The sequence below is a fragment of the Pituophis catenifer genome, unplaced genomic scaffold, assembly GCF_029215685.1.
Source record: "Pituophis catenifer annectens isolate HBS135680 unplaced genomic scaffold, rPitCat1.0.hap2 SCAF_1, whole genome shotgun sequence".
Taxonomy (NCBI): domain Eukaryota; kingdom Metazoa; phylum Chordata; class Lepidosauria; order Squamata; family Colubridae; genus Pituophis; species Pituophis catenifer.
Window position 1 is genome coordinate 164818772 of NW_027256881.1, and position 19337 is coordinate 164838108.

General features: G+C 42.9%; 1 protein-coding gene across 1 annotated transcript in view; it reads right to left on the reverse strand.

The window, feature by feature from the left end:
- Positions 1 to 1588: 1588 nt before the first annotated feature.
- The window catches only part of ACKR3 (atypical chemokine receptor 3), a 66707-nt gene continuing 48958 nt past the window's right edge, over positions 1589 to 19337 (reverse strand). Inside the window, exon 2 of the mRNA XM_070956767.1 lies at positions 1589 to 2878. Coding sequence (XP_070812868.1) covers positions 1758 to 2852 — 1095 coding nt within the window. The 5' untranslated portion in view covers positions 2853 to 2878 and the 3' untranslated portion in view covers positions 1589 to 1757. The remainder of the gene's footprint in view (positions 2879 to 19337) is intronic.

Sequence of the window (19337 nt, forward strand, 5' to 3'; positions counted from 1 at the left end):
TTCACCTGATCTGTTCAGCCTTTATCTCCTACTCCAGGACACAGACCCCAATATAACTCCAAAGGTGGCAAAAAATTTTGCTGCAGTCATGGCTGAAAAAAAACGGGGGAAGAGACAGGTAACCCCTATGGCAGAGGATCACTAGTATTGACAGTACAGATTGTATCTGAGGCAGTAGATGGTGTACTGTCACATGATCTATCTATATTTGTAAAATATACTCCCCTTCTATGTGTATTTTAAATTTGGTCTCTGTCCGCAATAAAAAGCTTACTTACTATCATGGATCAGTCCAGGAGCTGAGGCTTAGCAGAACCAGTTCATAGAAGATTCAGGAGAAAGATATGATCAGCTCCGTTTATTGCCCTCAAAGCTTCCTAATCCAGAAGCACACAAAATATACAACAAGAGATCATACCTAGAGAAAAGTTCACATTTTTTTGTGACAATTGCTGCTACTTTTCAAAGTAGTTTTTAATGTAAACAAATATACTGTGACACTCCTGAATTGTCCAAAGAGTAAAGGCTTCCAAAAATTCTGAATTCCTTGGTGAAATCTGGATTCTGATATCAAGGCACTCTTCAGTCACCACTCTCATATTTTGCTGTAAGTCTATGTGTAATTCAATATTATTTGCTGTTCACTTACATTTCTTTATGTAAAAAATCTTTTAAAACATATATACCATCTTCCAAACCCAGGTTATCCCAGAGTAGCTTACAACATAATGACAACAAAAAAGTATCTTACACGAGGAGACAAAACTTTCTTAACATGTTGTCTGTTTATTAAATATTTTTAGGATCAGAAAAAGAACACAAATGGATTACAGAGACCAATTATATTCGGAAGCATACGCATGTGTACACACTCATGCCCATGCACAATAAGTCTATGTGATTGTGACAAGAAAATTGCTGGTAAAAACTGGAGAAAATTGCTGGTAAAAACCCTGTTCATCAATATTTTGAATTCGTAAACCAGTTGATCAGGTGCGTCACAAGCAGGCTACTGTAAGCCAGCAGTCCCCAACCTTTCTGGCTCGGCAGACTGGTTAAGAGGATGGTTTCGTGTGCACAATGTGCCACTTTCACAAATGCATCTTTGCACATGTATGCCCACCACTTCCATGCCCAGTTCCCAATGGGTTGCAGTCCACCACTGGGCTGAGGAACTAGTGGTTGCGGACCCCTGCTATAACCCTTCTGTAGTGTTCTCTATGAAACTATAGTGGAATCACCAGGAATACTTGCTATTGACTCAAAAAAGAATTTAAAATTAAATATCAGATGAATCTGTCCCCCTGCCCCCCTCCCCACAAGTAGCATACTGTACTGTTTGCATCTTATTTTCCAAGATAGCATTTGAAAAATAACTTACAAATAGGAGGATCAGGCACTGAAAGAAACAAACAGACAAAGGTCATGAAACATAATAACATGCAATAATGAATATTTAAAAATATATATTACAACTATGTTGTCACAAAATTTGAAGACCAACTTAAAATACATATAATTTTCATTTGTTATGCAATCTACTTTCAATAGTAAACTGAATAGAAAACGGAATGAATCTAATATTAAAACTACAGTATTTTATACTCTCACAATCTTAACCAAATTCATAGTTAAATATATTTATCTGCCAGTATAACTGCAAAATATCTGTTTTGTACTGTAAAATGCATATCAAGGTTCAGTAACTAGAGAAGAAGTAATCTGCTTCCCCAGCAATGTCTTTTGCAAAGCAATGATCACTTAGCATTTTGCTCCAAAGCAGAGTACTCAGTTTCTGAAACCTTGGAAGTATCAATCAGCTTTGTAAGGCCAGTTTTAGCTGAGTATTTAAAGATAAATGCCTTCATGAGTTCATACTTGTAGTTTTGATTGATAAAGCTATAGAGGATGGGATTGATGCAACAATGAACCAGAGAGAAGCACTGAGTAATGTGAAGAGCTGCATAAAGGAAGTTCTCCATTTGGCAACTGAAGGGTATAAAATGGAAGGCCAACAAGAAGTCAAGCAAGACAACTATGTGGTATGGCAGCCAACAGACAAGAAATACAAGGACATAGGTAAAAATAATTTTCACATTACTCTTCCTCTCTTGATCATTAGAGGCCAATACAGCTGCGGCTAAAAGACAATTGGAAATAGCAATGAGAGGAAAAGGAATGACAAAACCTAAAATAACAGAGGTTAGCTCTATGCCAGCTAGCCACTCCTTTGCAGTCTCCTCTGGATAGACAGGACGACAATAGGTTTCATTGTTGGAGGAAACCATCTTAAGGTAATATGTATCAGGAAGGGCTGCAAAGAAGGCAAAGAGCCATACCAAGATGCAAATGCAACAACGGAGTCTCTTCTTTTTAACACTGCTGGCAGGTTGGAAGTATGCAACTGAGAGGTACCGGTCCACACTCATACATGTCAGGAAGAAGATGCTGCCATATAGATTGATGGAGAACACAAGATGAGCTATCTTGCATGAGATTTCCCCCATGTTCCACTGGCTGTGTTGAACAAAGGAGACTGCCCAGATGGGAAGAGTGATGATCACACAAAGGTCAGCAACAGCAAGGTTGAAGATGTATAAGTGAGTTTCATAGCCAGTAATTTTTGTTTGAAAATTCATCCAGACAACCACAAAATTGGCTACTAAGCCAATCATAAAAATAAAGATATACAAAAAGGAGAGGGTATAGAGCAGAGCACTTTTGTTAAGCACATTTGGGCACAACAAGGAGTCCACAGTGATACACTCTCCATTGTTGCAGGTTACATTGGTTTCATTGAGAGTCTCCACTTCCAGAAGGTTGAATATTGGAGGCATGTCAATAGTATTCATTGCAGATGATTTTTGATGAAATGAGTCTGAAAAAAAGAGCAAAAAAAACAACAGGAGCAATTTAGTTGAATAGACATTACTTGCAGTTGCCTTTATATCAAATAACTTATGAATTCCACAAAAGTACTGCAAGTTTTGGCTAGGCAGAATTTTATACATACCATTGTGTAAATAATTTTAATTTCAACAAACTGCAGATATGGAATAAGGAAGACCCAAAACTGTAAGCTGTACAAAAAGGAAACAACACTAATAGTCCTATTCTTATCAGGAAAAGTAAGGTTAAAAGACATTCTGGAAAGGTTTGTTTTGTTTTGTTTTCAAATTCCCAGCCTCGTCTACAGCCTTTCGACTTTCTTGTTTGGATTTTTCGTTTTTGAATTTTGAGCAAGATAATCATAAACTTCTTTTCTGTTGTGCCTCCTTAGGCATCACTCTTATGTATACCTGATTTCACTCCAAAACCTCTTGTAAGCATTTACCCATAAGTTTTAGTATTCAAACAATAGAAATATATGAGTCTTCTTTTTTGTTTTGTTTTGAATTAGTTGGAGGAGAGCAGAGACAACAGACATGCAGAAGTGGCGGTCTCCTGAATAATCTAATTAAAAAACCCTAAACATGCAGAGAATAGCAACCAGAGGGGAAAAAAAGCGAATGGGGGAAAAGGCTGAACTTGGAGAAGAGAAATATTGGAAATCAAACATTTATTTGGAGAACAGCACAGATGACCGCCTGAGCCGCGGCACCCGCAGCAGCAGCTGAGAGCAGCGCGACAGACCAGCTAAACAGAGCAGAGTGCACATCAGTGGTGGGTTCCTCCTGGTTCAGCCCGGTTCTGCCGATATGATGTCACCGAACTGGTTCTGCCCCCCCGCCTCCCCCGCGTTATTCTTACCTTTTATTTGGCCCTACCCCCAAACTATTGCTGCCTCCTGAGTCCCAGCTGATCAGCTAGAAGGAAAAAAACTGTTTAAACTCTTGCCGCGGGGCTTCAAAGGGCCGCCCTACAGCTGATCAGTGTTAAAAGGCAGTGTGGTGGTAGACTGGTGCCTCCAAAAACAAATGAGTAGACCGGAGAAGGGCGGCATATAAATAAAATAAAAAAATAATGGGTAGACCAGTGCCTCTAAAAACAAATGAGTAGACCGGTGCCTGCAAAAACAAATAGACTGGTGCCTCCAAAAACAAATGAGTAGACCAGTACAACTCTGCAAGCAGTTAAAAGCCTGGTGGACCAGTACCTCTGCTAAATCCTAAAGAATTGTCACATGACCATCAAGCCAATTAAACTGATCCATTTGGGGGTACACTGGTATAATTTTAAATCGTTTTTAATTGGGTTACTGATTTTAATTTGGTATTGTATTGTGATTTGTATTGAAGTTGTCATTTTGTAAGCCGCCTTGAGTCCCTAGGGAGAAAGGCGGCATATAAATCGCAATAAATAAATAAATAAATAAATAAGCCACGCCCACAAAATAAGCCATGCCTACAGAACCGGTAGTAAAAAAATTTAGAACCCACTCCTGGTGCGCACATCAGCATATTGTACCTGAAAACTCCGGCAGTGGCCAGGCAACCAAAAGGGCAAGAAAGCAGGGAGGAAAAGGATAAGTACAAAACACTTGTGGATAGGGAGGAAAGGGATAAACTTTCAAGGCAGGATTTGTTGACCCTGAAGTTTTCATATCTGTAGCCATATTTTATTGTAGCCTTTGTCTATTTCTTCTTAGTTTTTTAGGTTTGCAAGTAAAGGAGCTTAATGATATTTCAGGCTCACCACTCTTTAACTGTTGAAAGGGGGTTACTTAGTTAAATGGGGAATGTTATGTCTAGGTGGCATTCCTTCCCATGGGAACAGAGAAGATGCCTGCAGCTGGAGGAAGGTGGAGTTTGGAGTCACCAGACTGATGGACTGAGAATTGATTGGAGATTGTGACTCAGGGTGGAAGTTTCAAACTTTTGCTTTTTATTGGGTGTAATTCCGGATCCTGGCCAAAGTCGGAATTACACCAAGTCCTTGCCAATTTGTTATGTTCCTAATAAACAGATTTTGATGGAAAATGGATGCCTTGGACTTTATTTCATGGGACATGTTACTTGGAAGTTTGACAGGGTTAAGAGCAAAGCATCTAGAAACAGCCTGAGATTTCCAACAAAAAAGACGTGCATATTACTTCATAAAAGGCCAAGAACTCTTGTAAATTAATTTTTTAAAATCTCTGAATTCCTTTTTTCAAAAAAAATTTTCAAATTCTTTTTTCAACTGTTCAATTTTTTTTTCAAATTTTAATATTTTTTCAATTCTTAAATATTGTTTTAATTGTAATTTTTTTCCATTTTAATTTTTTTTCAATTTTCAAATTCTTTTTCAATCTTAAAAAATATTTTTAAAAAATTTGATTTCTTTTTTCAAATACAAATTGAAAAAGGTTTACTTATTTTAATTCTTTAGAAATTTTTTAATTCTTAACCATCTAAGAGAAAAAAATAATAAACTACAGAAAAAGAGACAGACACTTCAAGTCTCTTGACTTGAAGGAATTCTTGACAAGGAATTCTTGTAAACCCAAACTAAACAAGTAGACTACACCAAAATAAAACACAATAGGGAGCAAACAGTTTCTAAAACAAATGACCTCATATATGAATGTAAAGAAGAAAACTGATACAACCAAATTGAACACAATATGAAACAGCTTTTGTAAAAAATGACCCCACATATGTACTTAAAGAGCAAGACCAATGGAAACATGTCACTTTTAGAAGAAAACAACAACCAAGAGCAAAGCCCCCTAGCCCACTCCAATGAAGCCTTCTGAAACTGACACTTTCATACCTCCCCCGGAAGAAAATATGCAGACACCCACCAAAGAGCATTCATCAATAGTTTCTAAAAGAGGCACAACCCAGCATTCCTGTAACAGGAAGAAAAGTATTGCAGACTTCCCTAAGAAAAAAAAGGCAAATATTGATGATAGGAGATTCAGTTCTTAGGGGAACAGAAATTATAGTTTTCAGACCAGGCAGCCAATCCCGGGAGGTATATTGTCTCCCTGGAGCAAAAATGAAAGATATAACTGAGTGCCTTACTAAAATAATCAACCCCACAGATTATTACCCCTTTCTTCTCCTATACATGGGGACCAATGACACAACAATGAATCTGAAAAGAATAACAAGAGATTACGAACAGCTAGAGAATAAAGTTAAAGAATTAGGAACATAAATAGTGTTCCCATCTATATAGTACTTCCAACAAAAGGCCAACTTCCAATGAGGGAGCAAAAGGTTTTAGAAATGAACCACTGGCTTAAAAACTGGTGTTATCAACAGAATTTGGCTTCCTAGACCATGGTCTGCATAACCTACATGAAAGGCTACTGGCAAAGAATGGACTGCACCTCACAAGAACTGGAAAGAATATATTCAGAAAGTGACTGATCTTATCAAAAGGGCTTTAGACTAAAATTGAGGGGGGGGCAACTTTCACAATCTTTAAAACCTATTTCCAAGCAAAAACCACTAGATAACCAATCATATAAGGAGGTAGGGGAGTAAAGAGAAAGAATTTTTAAAAATGAAGTAGATAGGAAAGGACAGAAATCCCAGTTACAAAGTAGGAGATATAAGAAACATACAAAAGACCAGTAAAGGACTCAAATGCCTATATTCTAAGGCTCAAAGTTTAAGGGAAAAAAACAGGGTGAACTTGAAGTATTGGTACATGAAGGCAGATATTATATAGTTGCCATTACTAAAATTTGGTGGGCTGAAACTCATGACTGGAATGTAATGATTGAAGGATACAAACTACTGTGTTTCAATTGGATTGATCCAGAGCTTTTTTATTGGCTACAGAGGCCTTTCTTGAAGGCCTCTGATGGCTAAATAAGGCCGGGGTGTGTATGTGTGTGTGTGTACCACATGCATCAATCCTGAGCCCGTTTCTTGGCTGCAGAGGCCTTTCCTGAAAACAGAGGCTGGGGCTAGTATGTGCGAGCGGCGGCAAGTGGCTGCAGAAGTGGGCCGACAAAGCAAGGAAGGTGTATGGGTGTGTGAGGCTTGGCTGCAACTGTCTGAAGGTAAGCAGCTCAACTCCCCCATCCCCACCCTCACTTGATTTTTACCTGTGCACCTTGCCTCTGTGCAACCAGGTACAATGGATTGGGCAGGATCATAACTAGGGATTATTTTGGGGGGTAGGGCTTATATTGGGTACACATGTAAAAATCAAGCTAGGGCTTATTTTTGGGATAGGTCTTATTTTCAGAGAAACACAGTATTCAAAAGAAATGGACCTAACAAAAGAGGAGGTGGAGTTGCATGATATATAAAAGATCACTACACTTCTACAGAAATACACAAAACCAAGGATGAAGACTTCCTAGAATCCATATGGGTTAATATAAAATGGAAGAAATGACATTGTCACCCAACCAAGCAGAAGAAATAGATGAACTTTTTGCTAATCAATTAACAAATGTATGTAGGAAACATACCACAGTAGTAATGGGAAGCTTTAACTACCCTGATATCAACTGGGAGGCAAACTCTGCAGCGAGTGGGCAATTGAATAGATTCCTAACCAACTTAGCTGACAACTTTGTCATCCAAAAGGTAGAGGAGGGAACTAGAGGAAAAGCTATACTGGACCTATAGTAATTCTTATTAACAGAGAAGAAATGATAGAGGAAGTTGAACTTCACAGAACCTTGGGTGAAAGTGACCACATCATACTGAAATTCAATATAAGGCAAACACAAGCAATGGAATATAATCCAACGAGTGTCTTAAACTTTAAAAGAGCTGATTTTAACAAACTCAAATAGAGCCTAAGAAAAATTCCATGGATAAAAATCCTAAAGGGGAAAACAACTCAAGAAGCATGGGAAAAATATGATCATAAAATCCCAGTCCAACACTATGCCAATGAAAAAGAAAACAAGAAATCCAAGAAGAAACCAGCATGGTTGCACAAAGATCTCTCTGACAAAAACGGAAGACACTGCTGCCATTCTTTTTTTTTTTTGAATTTTTTTTTATTTTAGATTAAAAATAAAAAAATAATAAAAAAAACACAATAACATAAAAATATCATCCTTACAAACAATTATAGACAGCATCTCAATCGGTTAAAATCATTTCGTGCTTACAATTCTCCAAATCTCCTCATATAGCAATTATTCTTTACTTAAACTAAAGATAAATATTTAAACATTTCATATATGCTATCTCATCTCCATACTTTTTTTATCAAACCATTGATAAAATATCTCCCATATCAAATAGTATTGTATCTTCCTGTTCTCTTATTTCAAATGTCAATCTACTCATTTCAGCACAATCCAACATTTTCATAATAATTTCATCATCGGTAATTATCTTCTCTCCTTTCCAGTTTTTGGCAAATACAATTCTGGCCGCTGTTAAAATGTTCACAATTAAGTATTGTAATTCTTTATTAAATGTCTCTGGTAAAATTCCTAATAAAAATATTTCTGGTTTAAAGTCAATATGTCTCGTCATTTTTTCTAACCACGTATGTATTTTAGTCCAAAATCTCCTTGCTTCCACGCATGTCCACCACATATGGTAATACGATCCTGGAGTTTGATGACACTTCCAACATTTCTCCAATTTATTCTTAAACATCCTGGCTATTCTTGTTGGGGGTAGATGCCACCTGTAAAACATCTTATACAAATTCTCTTTATATGCTGTTGACATTGTCATTTTATAATTATGTGACCACAATTTTTGTCATTTCTCTAAATCAATACTATAACCAAATTTTTTTTCCCCATGGTATCATTGATTCTTTAACTTGTTCTTCTTCCAGTTTTGTTTCAAGTAAATATCCATATAGCTTTTTAATTATATGGTCATCTGAACCCATTAATATCTTGTCTAAACCAGTCGAAACACTATAAATACCTTCTTGTTTAAAGTCTTCTCGATATCTGGAAAGTCTTCTCGATATCTGGAAAGTATTTGCATGTATGAAAACCAATCTATCTTAATTCCCTGATCTTCTAAGTTTTGTTTCAATTTAAGTTCACCCTTTTCATCCAATAATTCATTATATCTAATAATTTGTTCCCCTTCAAATATCACTGGATAAGAAAAAGCTTCAATTGTAGATACCCAGACTGGAATCTTCAGATAATGGTATTTTTTGATCTTCTCCCACAATGGATCAATCACAATTCAGACAAAATTCTTTCTTTTCCTTTTTTAAACAAAACACAGTCCCAAAAATCAATGCTCTTCTCTTCTCATTCAGTCCAGCCTCAGTCTTAAAAAAAACCAATTAGTTTAAAAAGTTCCAATCAGCAATCGGGTTTCAAATAGTCTATTTCAAAATAAATTCGCCGCTTAACTTCCTTTAGATAATCATCCACTCACTCATCCCTTAAGGTGAACTTGTCAGTCAAAATAAAGCTCTCTCACCAGATCGGATAGCTGTCGTTCCTCTTTCTTCCTCCGAAGCTGCCCCAGCCTTGGCAGCCGCAATGGCTGCTTCCCCGCAGCCAGAAAGGGCCTTCCTGGATCAATCAGGGACTTTGCGATGTCCCTGAGATCGACAGGAGGTGCCCTCCACTACCACAGTCAAACCTAGACTGTGGGGTGCTAACTGGACCGTCTGGAAGCGGGGCTATCGGTGGCGATTCTGGAGCCCCAAAATCACGTGTCCGTTTCGCTGCAGGATCAACTTCCGGTCCTCGACACTGCTGCCATTCTTTTTTTTTTTTTCCTCTCTCAAAGCATTGAAAGATCAAAAGGACTCTGTATATTTCCAATGTTGGGACAAATGGTACGTTTGGTTGAACAACAGACGCCCAAAAAGTCAAGTATAACCAGGATTATGTTTAATATATGTTAAATCTGACTGAAGCCTACATACCGTAGAAAGTGTAAATATCATGTAAAGTTCCTGTCGCGATCATTTGTTTGACTATTTCTTTTTTTTGATGTATTGTTTTAAATAAATAAATAAATAAAAAATAAAAAAAAGACACTGCTGCCATTCTGAGTGGTCCACTGTCACCCTGCTGAGACAGTCTGTCTGCACATTCTGTGTCCCAGAAATGTGCTCTGCCCTCAAAGACTGAAGGTGCATCTCTGCCCAGAGGCCCAGATGTTCTGCCTCTGTCAAGAGGGATCTGAAATGAGTCCCCCCCTTATTGATTGATGTGGGCTTTGGCTGTCATGTTGTCTGTTAATACCAGAACATGTCGCCCGACTTTGGTGTCCTTGAAGCTTCTGAGGGCCAGATGTACTGCCCTGAGCTCCAGCCAATTGATCTTGTGGGTCAAGTCAACCTGGTTCCACCGGCCCTGGGCTATCAGTGACTGGCAGTGGGCTCCCCAGCAGTAGAGGCTGGCATCCGTCATGATGGTCAGACGGTGGGGCTCCTTGAACAGGCATCCCTTGGTGATAGCCTGGGTGTTCTGTCCCCTCCCACGAGTAGCCTTGCAGAAGCTCAAATAGCCCGGCAGTAACAAACGCAGGCTAAAGAGATTGAAGCTGGCCCTTTAATAAACAGTTCAGTAATTACCGGGCAATGTTCCAGAGGTCTTAGCAGACGGCCAGCAGGCTAATGCAGACTCCTTATCAAAACTCAAAACTAGCAGTTCTAAACTCCAAAACACCAACAAATTGTTCACCATGCCTTTCCGGCCCAGCCATACCCTTTTTATACTTTGTAGGGTGTGGCCCTATGCCTCCTGACCACACCTCTTGGGACGTGGCAATAGCTGTTCTCTACGACGTCTCCTACATCTCTCTCTTGCATCCAATAGGGGCTCTCTCTCCTTGTTACCGGCCTCTGTTTCCTCCTCAATTTGGCTGGGGTCCAGAGGCATGTGAGCAACTGTCAGTTCTTGCTGACTCACCAGTGAAGACGGCCCCTCCATCACATAGCTCGTGCCAACTTCTTCCACCTCATCCTCCGAATCAGCATGCAAAGATAAATCAATCTCCGGGGCCGGAGTCACAACACTGGGACATCCACCACCGAAAAGACTGCAGCACCCTTTGAGCCTGACCTGTGAGTTGCTCCTGCCGGATCTTTCATAGGGCAGGAGGAACCTTTGGAGTGCTCTGGCGTGTAGCCGTGCCCACAGGATGATGGAAATGAACGACATCATTTTGCCCAGGAGCTGAGACAGGAGTGCCAGAGGTACTGTGCCCTTGGACCTGACGCGCCTTGCCAATTGTTGCAAGCTGTCTTGCCTCTCTGATGAAAGAGAGAGACCATACATACGGATGTGTCTATTATGGCTCCCAAATGGAGCAATCTGGTGGTTGGAGAAAAATTACTTTTCTTGGTGTCGATCGAAAAGCCATGATGCTGTAGTACCTGTATCCTGGTCTGTAGGTCTGCCTCTGCTTGATGAGGACTGGTTCAGAATGTCATCCAGATAACACTGGACTCTGATTGGTATCGATCGAAGATAGGCCGCCAAAGCTGCTAGTAGCTTTGTGAAGGCCCTTGATGCTGATGACAGGCCAAATGGCATGGCTTTGTACTGGTAGTGCCTAAGAAAAATGAAGGAACTGCCTGTGGGCAGCCCTGATTGGTATATGGAGATATGCCTCTGTCAAGTCTATGGAAGTCACCCTCACGTATACTCCCCAGTATCGACTGGAGAGACTGCATCTTGAACCGCTTGTATTCCAAACACTTGTTCAGACGCTTCAGATCTAAAATTGCTCTCCACCCCCCGGAGCTCTTCTGGATTACAAATAATATAATAATAATTCCTGTCCCTGCTGTTCCTGAGGGACAGGCTGAATCGCCTGGATGTCCAGCAGATGCTGAATTGCTGTTTCCATCAGGCCTCTTTTGGATGCATCCCCGGAGACGAGGCATCCAATAAAAAGTTTTGGGGTGGTGGTGGTGAGAAATTCCAGAGTCAAACCTGAACTCACCGTGCTGAGGACCCACTTGTCTGATGTTGTAGCCTCCCACTGATGGACATGGAGGCTGAGTCGGCCGCTGATTGGTGGGATGGCCCTGCAGTCATTTCAAGTGACGATAGGGGCGACTTCCTACCCCACAGAAGGGCTGCTTCCTCTGAAACAGTTGGCGATTCTGAAACTCTGACCTATCTGGTTGTCTGTCCTGCCTACCAGTCTCTGAAACTGGTGGTAATCGAGTTCCATGTCTGGGGCTCGAAAGGTCTGCCTCCTAAAATATGGTGAGGGGCGCTGGTCGCCCCGCCTGTAAAGGTAAGGTATGGTCTTGCCCTTGCCCTTGGTCTCTACAAGGATGGGTTCCAGGGCATCCCCAAACAATTTGTTCTGAAAGGGGCTGAAGCCAACTTCCATTTATTCTTATTGTCAGATCATCAATGCCTAAGCCATAGCAAGTGCCGGGCTGTAACCGAGGAGGCTATAAACCTAGATGCAAACTTTGCCGCATTCAGAGTGGCAGCAGCTGAAAACTCAGCTGCAACTACCAACTTGTTGATATCTTGATGTATCCTAACATCTTCTGGGGGGAATCCTTTCCTGCATCTGGCAAAGCCAGAGCAAGGAAGCCCTATTAAAAAATGAAGTCGACGTGGTGGCCTTAACTGCCCAGGCAGCCGCCTGGTGGGCCTTGTGCAAGGTCAATTCCGTTTTCTTATCATCTGCCTTTAACAATCAATTGCATCCGCTGGTACGAGTGCAACAGATGTCAAGGCAGCCACCTGTTTATCCACTGTAGGAATCTGCAAGGCTTCAGAGAGGTCTGCAGCAACATTGTAGAGCTTCCTCTCTGACCTTGACGGAGGAAGAACCGCTCCTGGATTCCACTGCCTCTGGACTATGTCCAGAAAGAGCTTGGGTGATGGGATTACCTCTGCCTCAACAGTTGGCTCTGAAAAGAGCAAATGACCGGAATCCCCAGGATTCGGGGTTGAGTCTAGAACTGGATCAGACTTCAAATTTGTTATGGCTTTGGCCTTACGTAGCAAGGACTTGAGCAAGTCTGGTTTAAAGAGACCTGTGAAAAGTGATGGATCCAGGTTCATCCCCTCATCCTCCGAATAGACCATAAACTCTTCCTCCTCAGCTGAGGAGTCACCACTCCTAATGGAAACAGCTAGAGAGTGAAGACTCTGAGGAGCCAACCAGGCGTCTTGAGGCATGGTTTGCAGTTGTTGGGGGTGGTAATAGGAAACTCCCTGGGGAGGATGATTCCTTTGCTGCAAGCCTACAGCTATTCCCTGTGTAATAGCTTGGGAAATAATCAATTTCAAATGTTCAGGTAATTCAGAACCAGTTTGGTCCTCTGGGCGGATCCTCGCTATAGTAGGAATAAAGGTAGCCTCAGGCATAGCTCTGGGAAGAGGGAGTAGGTCCTCTGTTCCTGCTAGGGCAAACTGGGATTTGCAAGAAAAATGGTTTCAGCCCTATCCATTACTTCTCCTAAAGTTGGAGAACACGACTCTCTGGAGCCATCTGGTGACCAGGCGCAATAAGAAACTGGCTCCAAAAGACCTGAATCATTAGTAGGATCCAATGGCCGTCCTTCCTGAGGGCAGAAAAATTCTGCTCCTCCCTTGGGGGAACCTCCCCGATCCAGACTTTTCTTAGCCTTGTGGATCTTGGCCATTTCTTTTTCAATGGCCTTTTGGCGCCATTTGGCGTCCTTTTCAGCCATTTTGGAGCCTCTGCCACTCAAAGTGGCTGCTGTATGGCTCCACCGATCTCTGGCTTGAGGCACCCTGCCTCTGGGTCGGGGAAGCTCTAGGGCAAGCCCTACTGTCCTCTGTCTGAGGCTGACAGCTGGTGGAAGGTGCCCGAGATGCCATTTTCCACCGTGTCGATAGGCAGACTGGCCCACAATGGGCTGCTACTGCCACGGCTCAAATCTGTGCTCTCATGTGCTCTCACCACTTCACAGTGTGCCCAGATGAAACTGGGTAGTGACTGAGTCCCTCTCTGCCTTCCCGGTGGGAATGCCTGGCCTCGTCTTGGAATTGAGCCCAATTTATTTATTTTATTTATTTATTAAATTTATTAAATTTAAAAAGCCTCTTACTGCTGATCACGACTGGCAGGGACCTCGGCTGAATGGAAGCTGGAAAAAAAGGCAGCTAATCAGTGGACTGATTAGCTGCCTGATCACTGAGAGCGATCTGCCAATAATCAAAGATTTCTTCCCTTTATTTTGCTTACAATTGGGAGAATCCGGAATCAAAGGCAAAGGTCGCTCATTCCACACGTCTCTTCTGCACTGAAGACTGAGCCGAACTGGGGAATCACCAGACGAGGGAGGAGTGAGCATAAAAGGAAATAAAGATCACATGCTCAGTCTCCAGGCAGAAGAAGAACAGAGCAATACCCATTCCTGGATTCTCTCGATCCAGCTCAAGGGAGAAAAAGGATAAGTCCAAAAAATGAAAAGAGGGACACTTAACTAAGGCAAAATATCAGCAGATAGCCCGAATCTGGCCAAGATGAAATCAGGAAAACAAACGCTCAGAATAAACAAAGATTTGCAACAAAAATCAAAGATAATTTTTAAAAGTTTCTTTCAACATAGAAATAATAAGAAAAAAGTCAAGGAAACAGTTGGTTTTCTTGAGCGAGAGAAAATGGCAAGGAAGTAACAGAGAAAGCAAAGCTGCTTAATTCATTCTTTGCATCAGTCTTCACGCAAAAAAACCCCAACAACAAAAAACTATAGCCCAACATACCAAAAACGTAACTGTAAAACAGACTAGAAATAAAAATTAAAATAAGCAAAAAAAATGGTAAGAGCACAGCTGTCTGATTATTTTTCTTCTTTTCCTTCTAAGTTTTTTATTTTATTTTTTATAAAAATGTCAAATCAGTGTGTGAACAGTGTGGCACCTGGGTGCCATACATTCCAATACAAATGAAACTGATCAAACATTATTATTACATTCAATCAACTTATGTATTTCTAATAACAATACACATCTATGTTAGGTTACAGTCTATCATTAGTCCATTGAGTGGTGGCTCAAGTCAATGAGCCCCCCCCCACTAGTTAGCATGTTTGGAAATGTCCGCCTTGGAGGATGACTGGAAATTACTAACATTCATCTACTGGCGGTTTAGTGACCTGCTTACTTACATAAGTAGGGAGGTTGCCATCAACCATTTGGGCATTGTGGGTGCTGACAAGAGGCCGAATAGCATAGCGTCGGAGTAAAGTAATGGCAGCCATAGTAGCATACCCCTAGTCGAACATGAGAGGAAGGCCGAGACCCCCCACATCCAAAGTGACCACCTACCATGTGACCCTTGGGATTCCAATCATCTTTCCTGCCAGAAAGTTAGGCTGAAATCAAACGCCAGCTCAGGTCCGGAAGAACCCTCTTCGAGAAGAAGGTGAGAGGTGATGGGAGAGTAGTCTGAATTTGATCAGCTGCTCTCACCTCTATCGTCGATGACAGTCAGCACCAGGTAAGCACTTCGCTAACAAGGTAGAACCCTGAAGGGGTCCCCAGGCCAACTGCCATTTACCTGTAATCGTCGGCGGCCAATGGCAAGCGAGGACCAAGGACAGGTTGTCAATGAGGAAGTGGTAGATGAGGCCACAAACATGTGTCACACTGAGAGTGGCCTCAGCCTAGCCCCAGCAGCGTACCTAAGATCGCCAACTCCCTGATGTGAAGCCTACTTAAATTAAGGCGTAGCCCTCAAGAGGGATCTCAGTAAGGGGGGGAAGGGGGCTGGCAGTGAAGGTGTAACAGGCCAAGTGGCTGACCGTGTGCCCTGATGAGTTAGCTACTGCCTTCCTGTCTACATGGCCGTCCAGTATTTGTAGGATGGCAGCGGGGTCCCTGGCTACCGTATGTAGCCCCATTCCCTGCCAGGGAACGGTGGTGCCACCCCCGAATGGGCTCCAACTCTGGAGAATGGCCAGGAAGCGAATGGTCGATGGGGAATCTGCCGTCAGTTCCAAAACTGTCTATATGCAGAATGTGTTGCCTTCTGGGAAGTGCCTGGAGGTTGTGTTTGATCGCAGGCAGGCTGTGGCCCAGGCCCTGTAGAGAGTGGACTTAACCAGGACAAGACAAAGGGCCCGGAGGTTGATGGGACAGAGGCCCTGACAATATTCACAAACCATGGGAAACTGTATTGTCTCCGAAGTGGGAGATCCACAGACTGGAGGAAACCTGTGGCGGAAGACTATGAAAGTCTCCACATGAGCCTTGTGGTGTGGTTGCCAAGTGTGGCTTGTCAGCTAGCTGTCAGATCTACTATGTTGTAGCCCTGTAGGAGTACTACGGGCAATCGATTAAGGAATTAAGCTTCAGGAGACCAGCTAAATCTGGCTCTGCTCCTCCCCTGGGCCAGGCCCCACTACTGTGGGGGAAAAGTTGTGGCAGGAGTGACTAGATCTCCCTGAAAGATCAGATACACTGCTTTATCTGTTGGTTAAAGGAGACCAGATCTGCCAAGGCAGAAGTTGTATGTGAAAGCCTTGTTGCCTATCGCCACCTAGTGGCCCTGAGCCATGTTGATGAAGGGGGACACCGGGGTCCTGAAGGGGATGTGATCCCTCCCATGGTCTTGTCACCTCAGATGCCGTTTTAGGTGGGAATAGAACTCACAGTCTTAACTAGTCAGCCCTGCAGCTCGAGGATGCCATGCCAGCCGAGGGAACAGCTGCATGAAAAAAGCTTGAGGAAGAGCGGAGCGCTGATGGCTGGTAGAGGGCTACGCTCAATACTAGACTAACTTGCACCTATGAACTACTCTCGCTCATGTCCTGTCCCCAGCGCTGTAAGTGCGGTAAACACCCCTCTCAAGCTGCTGTGAGGCAGACTGGCTCGTAACGAGCAACCGCCGCTTGCTTCCAATGGTGCCAGGACCGCCCCGGTGTTATCACCAGGAAGACTAGTTGACAAGATGCAGCCGACGTAGCAGCTAAAAAAGGCGCAAATATTCCCGCCGTTTTACTTTTGAATTTATGTAGGCTGGCGAGGTCTGTGCATTCTCAGTTCGGCTCTAATGGCACAAATTGCCTCCATCATGTTACACCTGAGGAAATCGGCAACCTGGATCGAAAAGAGTTCTCCTGCCACAGTTACCATAGCACTGGGCGCAGCAGGCACTTACCTCCTGTTACAAAGTGGACTGGCTCTGAGGGAGCTCTCCCGCTGCGGCTGTAATGGCCAGGGCGCTTTCGCCACGTTGCGCTCCAGTAAAATGCAGCTTTGCTCACAAGGAGCTCTCCCACACAGTTGTCATAGCGCTGGGGGCGTCAGCCACTCACTTTCTGTTACAAGGCGGACTGGCTCTAAGGGAGCTCTCCCACCACGGGTGTAATGGTGCAGGGCGCTTACGCCACGTTGCACTCCAACTGCCTTCTACTCTCCTGCCACAGTTGTCATAGCGCTGGGTGCGTCAGCCGCTTACTTTCAGTGACAAGGCGGACTGGCTCGAAAAGAACTCTCCCGCCATGGCTGTAATGGCACAGGGCGCTTCCACCACATTGCGCTCCAGTAGAAGGCAGCCTGGCCCACAAGGAGCTCTCCTGCCGCCGCTCCAATGCCACTGGGCATATCTGCCACATTACCTCATGAGATGGGCAGACTGGCTTGTCAGAGCTCTCCTGCCTCGGTCACTATAGCGCTGAGCACTGTTGCCACTGCATCTTTGGCGAGTGAGGCAGACTGGCTCAAAAAACGCTCCTGCCACAGCAATGACTGCGCTGAGCTCTCCCATGCTCGATGAGCTGTAAGGAAAGGTTCCTGTCATGGATGTAATGTAGCCGAGCGCTGTTGCCGCTGTCCTCCTGTAGAAGTAGGCAGCCTGGCTCTCCAAGAGCTCTCCTGCTGTGGCTAAGATGATGCCGAACTCAGCAGCCACTTTCCACATGTAAATCAGGCAGACTGGCTTGTCATTAGCGCTCCTGCTGCGGCTCTTCTGGCACAATAAGCTCTCACCGCAATCAGTGTGTCTGGATGAACCAGACAGTGACTGAGCCCTTTCTACCTTCGCAGACAATTGCCAGGGGTTGCCCATAACAGGCAAGACCGCCTCCACTAAGCGCAGGACTGGCAGGGGCCTTGGCTGCTCGTTAAGCCGGCACGAAGGAGTACCAGCGGACTGGTAACCTCCCGGATCGCTCCCTAGCGATCACCGAGCCTTGCTTGGTAAGAAAAATAAGGACTTTCCATCGTTCGGTGTGAAGGAATTCCAGGAATGGGTGAGCCTCTTTTTCTCAGTCTCAACTCGCTGGAAGACTGAGTCGAACTGGGGAGCACCCAGGCAGGGGAGGCGTGGCCACAAAAAATTGACTTGGTCTCCAAGCAGAGAAGCAGAGTATTATCCATTCCTGGATGATCTTCCCCACCACAATGGAGAAGCTCCTTTATATCCTCTTTGCAAATTCAATCCTCTAATATAATATTCAAATATTTCTTTGGTTGAATCACTTTCTTGTAGTTTCCCTTTTTGTCAGCAGGTGGCACTCTCCACTTAAAATTTCAGTTTAGTAGTCCATCATTGTTTTGATTATACAACAAATGTAAAAGCAGAATAAGATATATATATGAGACTTCGTCGAATGAGACTTCGTCGAAACGTTGCCAAGACACTTCCAATTTTACGTGGGAGAAGACCCGAATAACCAAAGACCTACATACAAACACCCGCGAAAACCTGAGAAAACATATATATTGTTATATATATATATAACAATATTTAAAAATACCTTCCCAGTACCGCTTCTTCCCAGTTTAGGAGTCAATTTTATGTTTATATTAAAACTGTCATTTATTCTCCTGCATCTTTCATTTCCAGTTAGGTATTTCTTCAGAGCGCTCCAAAATGCTTAGGCGCCACTTTAATAAATAGTTCTTGGCAAATGGTTCTGAATTATTTCTTGAGGTTAAATTTAAAACAAAAGAAAAATCCTCTCCCCCAGTTTCACCACAGCTCACCATGTGCCATAGGTTCGCCATCACAGATATAGGATCTCTTGCTTGAGCAGGAGGCTGGACTAGAAGACCTCCAAGATCCCTTCCAGCTATATTCCAATTCTTTATTGGCAAAGTGTGATTGGACACAAAAGGAATTTGTCTTGGTGCATATGCTCTCGATATACATAAAATAAAAGATACATTCGTCAAGAATCATAAGGTACAACACTTAATGATAGTCATATGGAAACAGTCAATATAAATCTTAAGGATACCAGCAACAAGGTTAAAGTCATACAGTCATAAGTGGGAGGAGGTGGGTGATAGGAACGATGAGAAGATTAATAGTAATGCAGACTTAGTAACGGGTTTGAAAGTGTTGAGGGAATTATTTGTTCAGCAGAGTGATGGTGTTTGGGAAAAAACTGTTCTTGTGTCTAATTGTTCTGGTGTGCAGTGCTCTATAGCGTCATTTTGATGCGAGGGGTCTGTAAATATTTTCACAGCCCTCTTTTTGACTCGTGCAGTATACAGATCCTCGGTTTGTTAAAAACAGGTCATGCCAAACCAATATTATTTC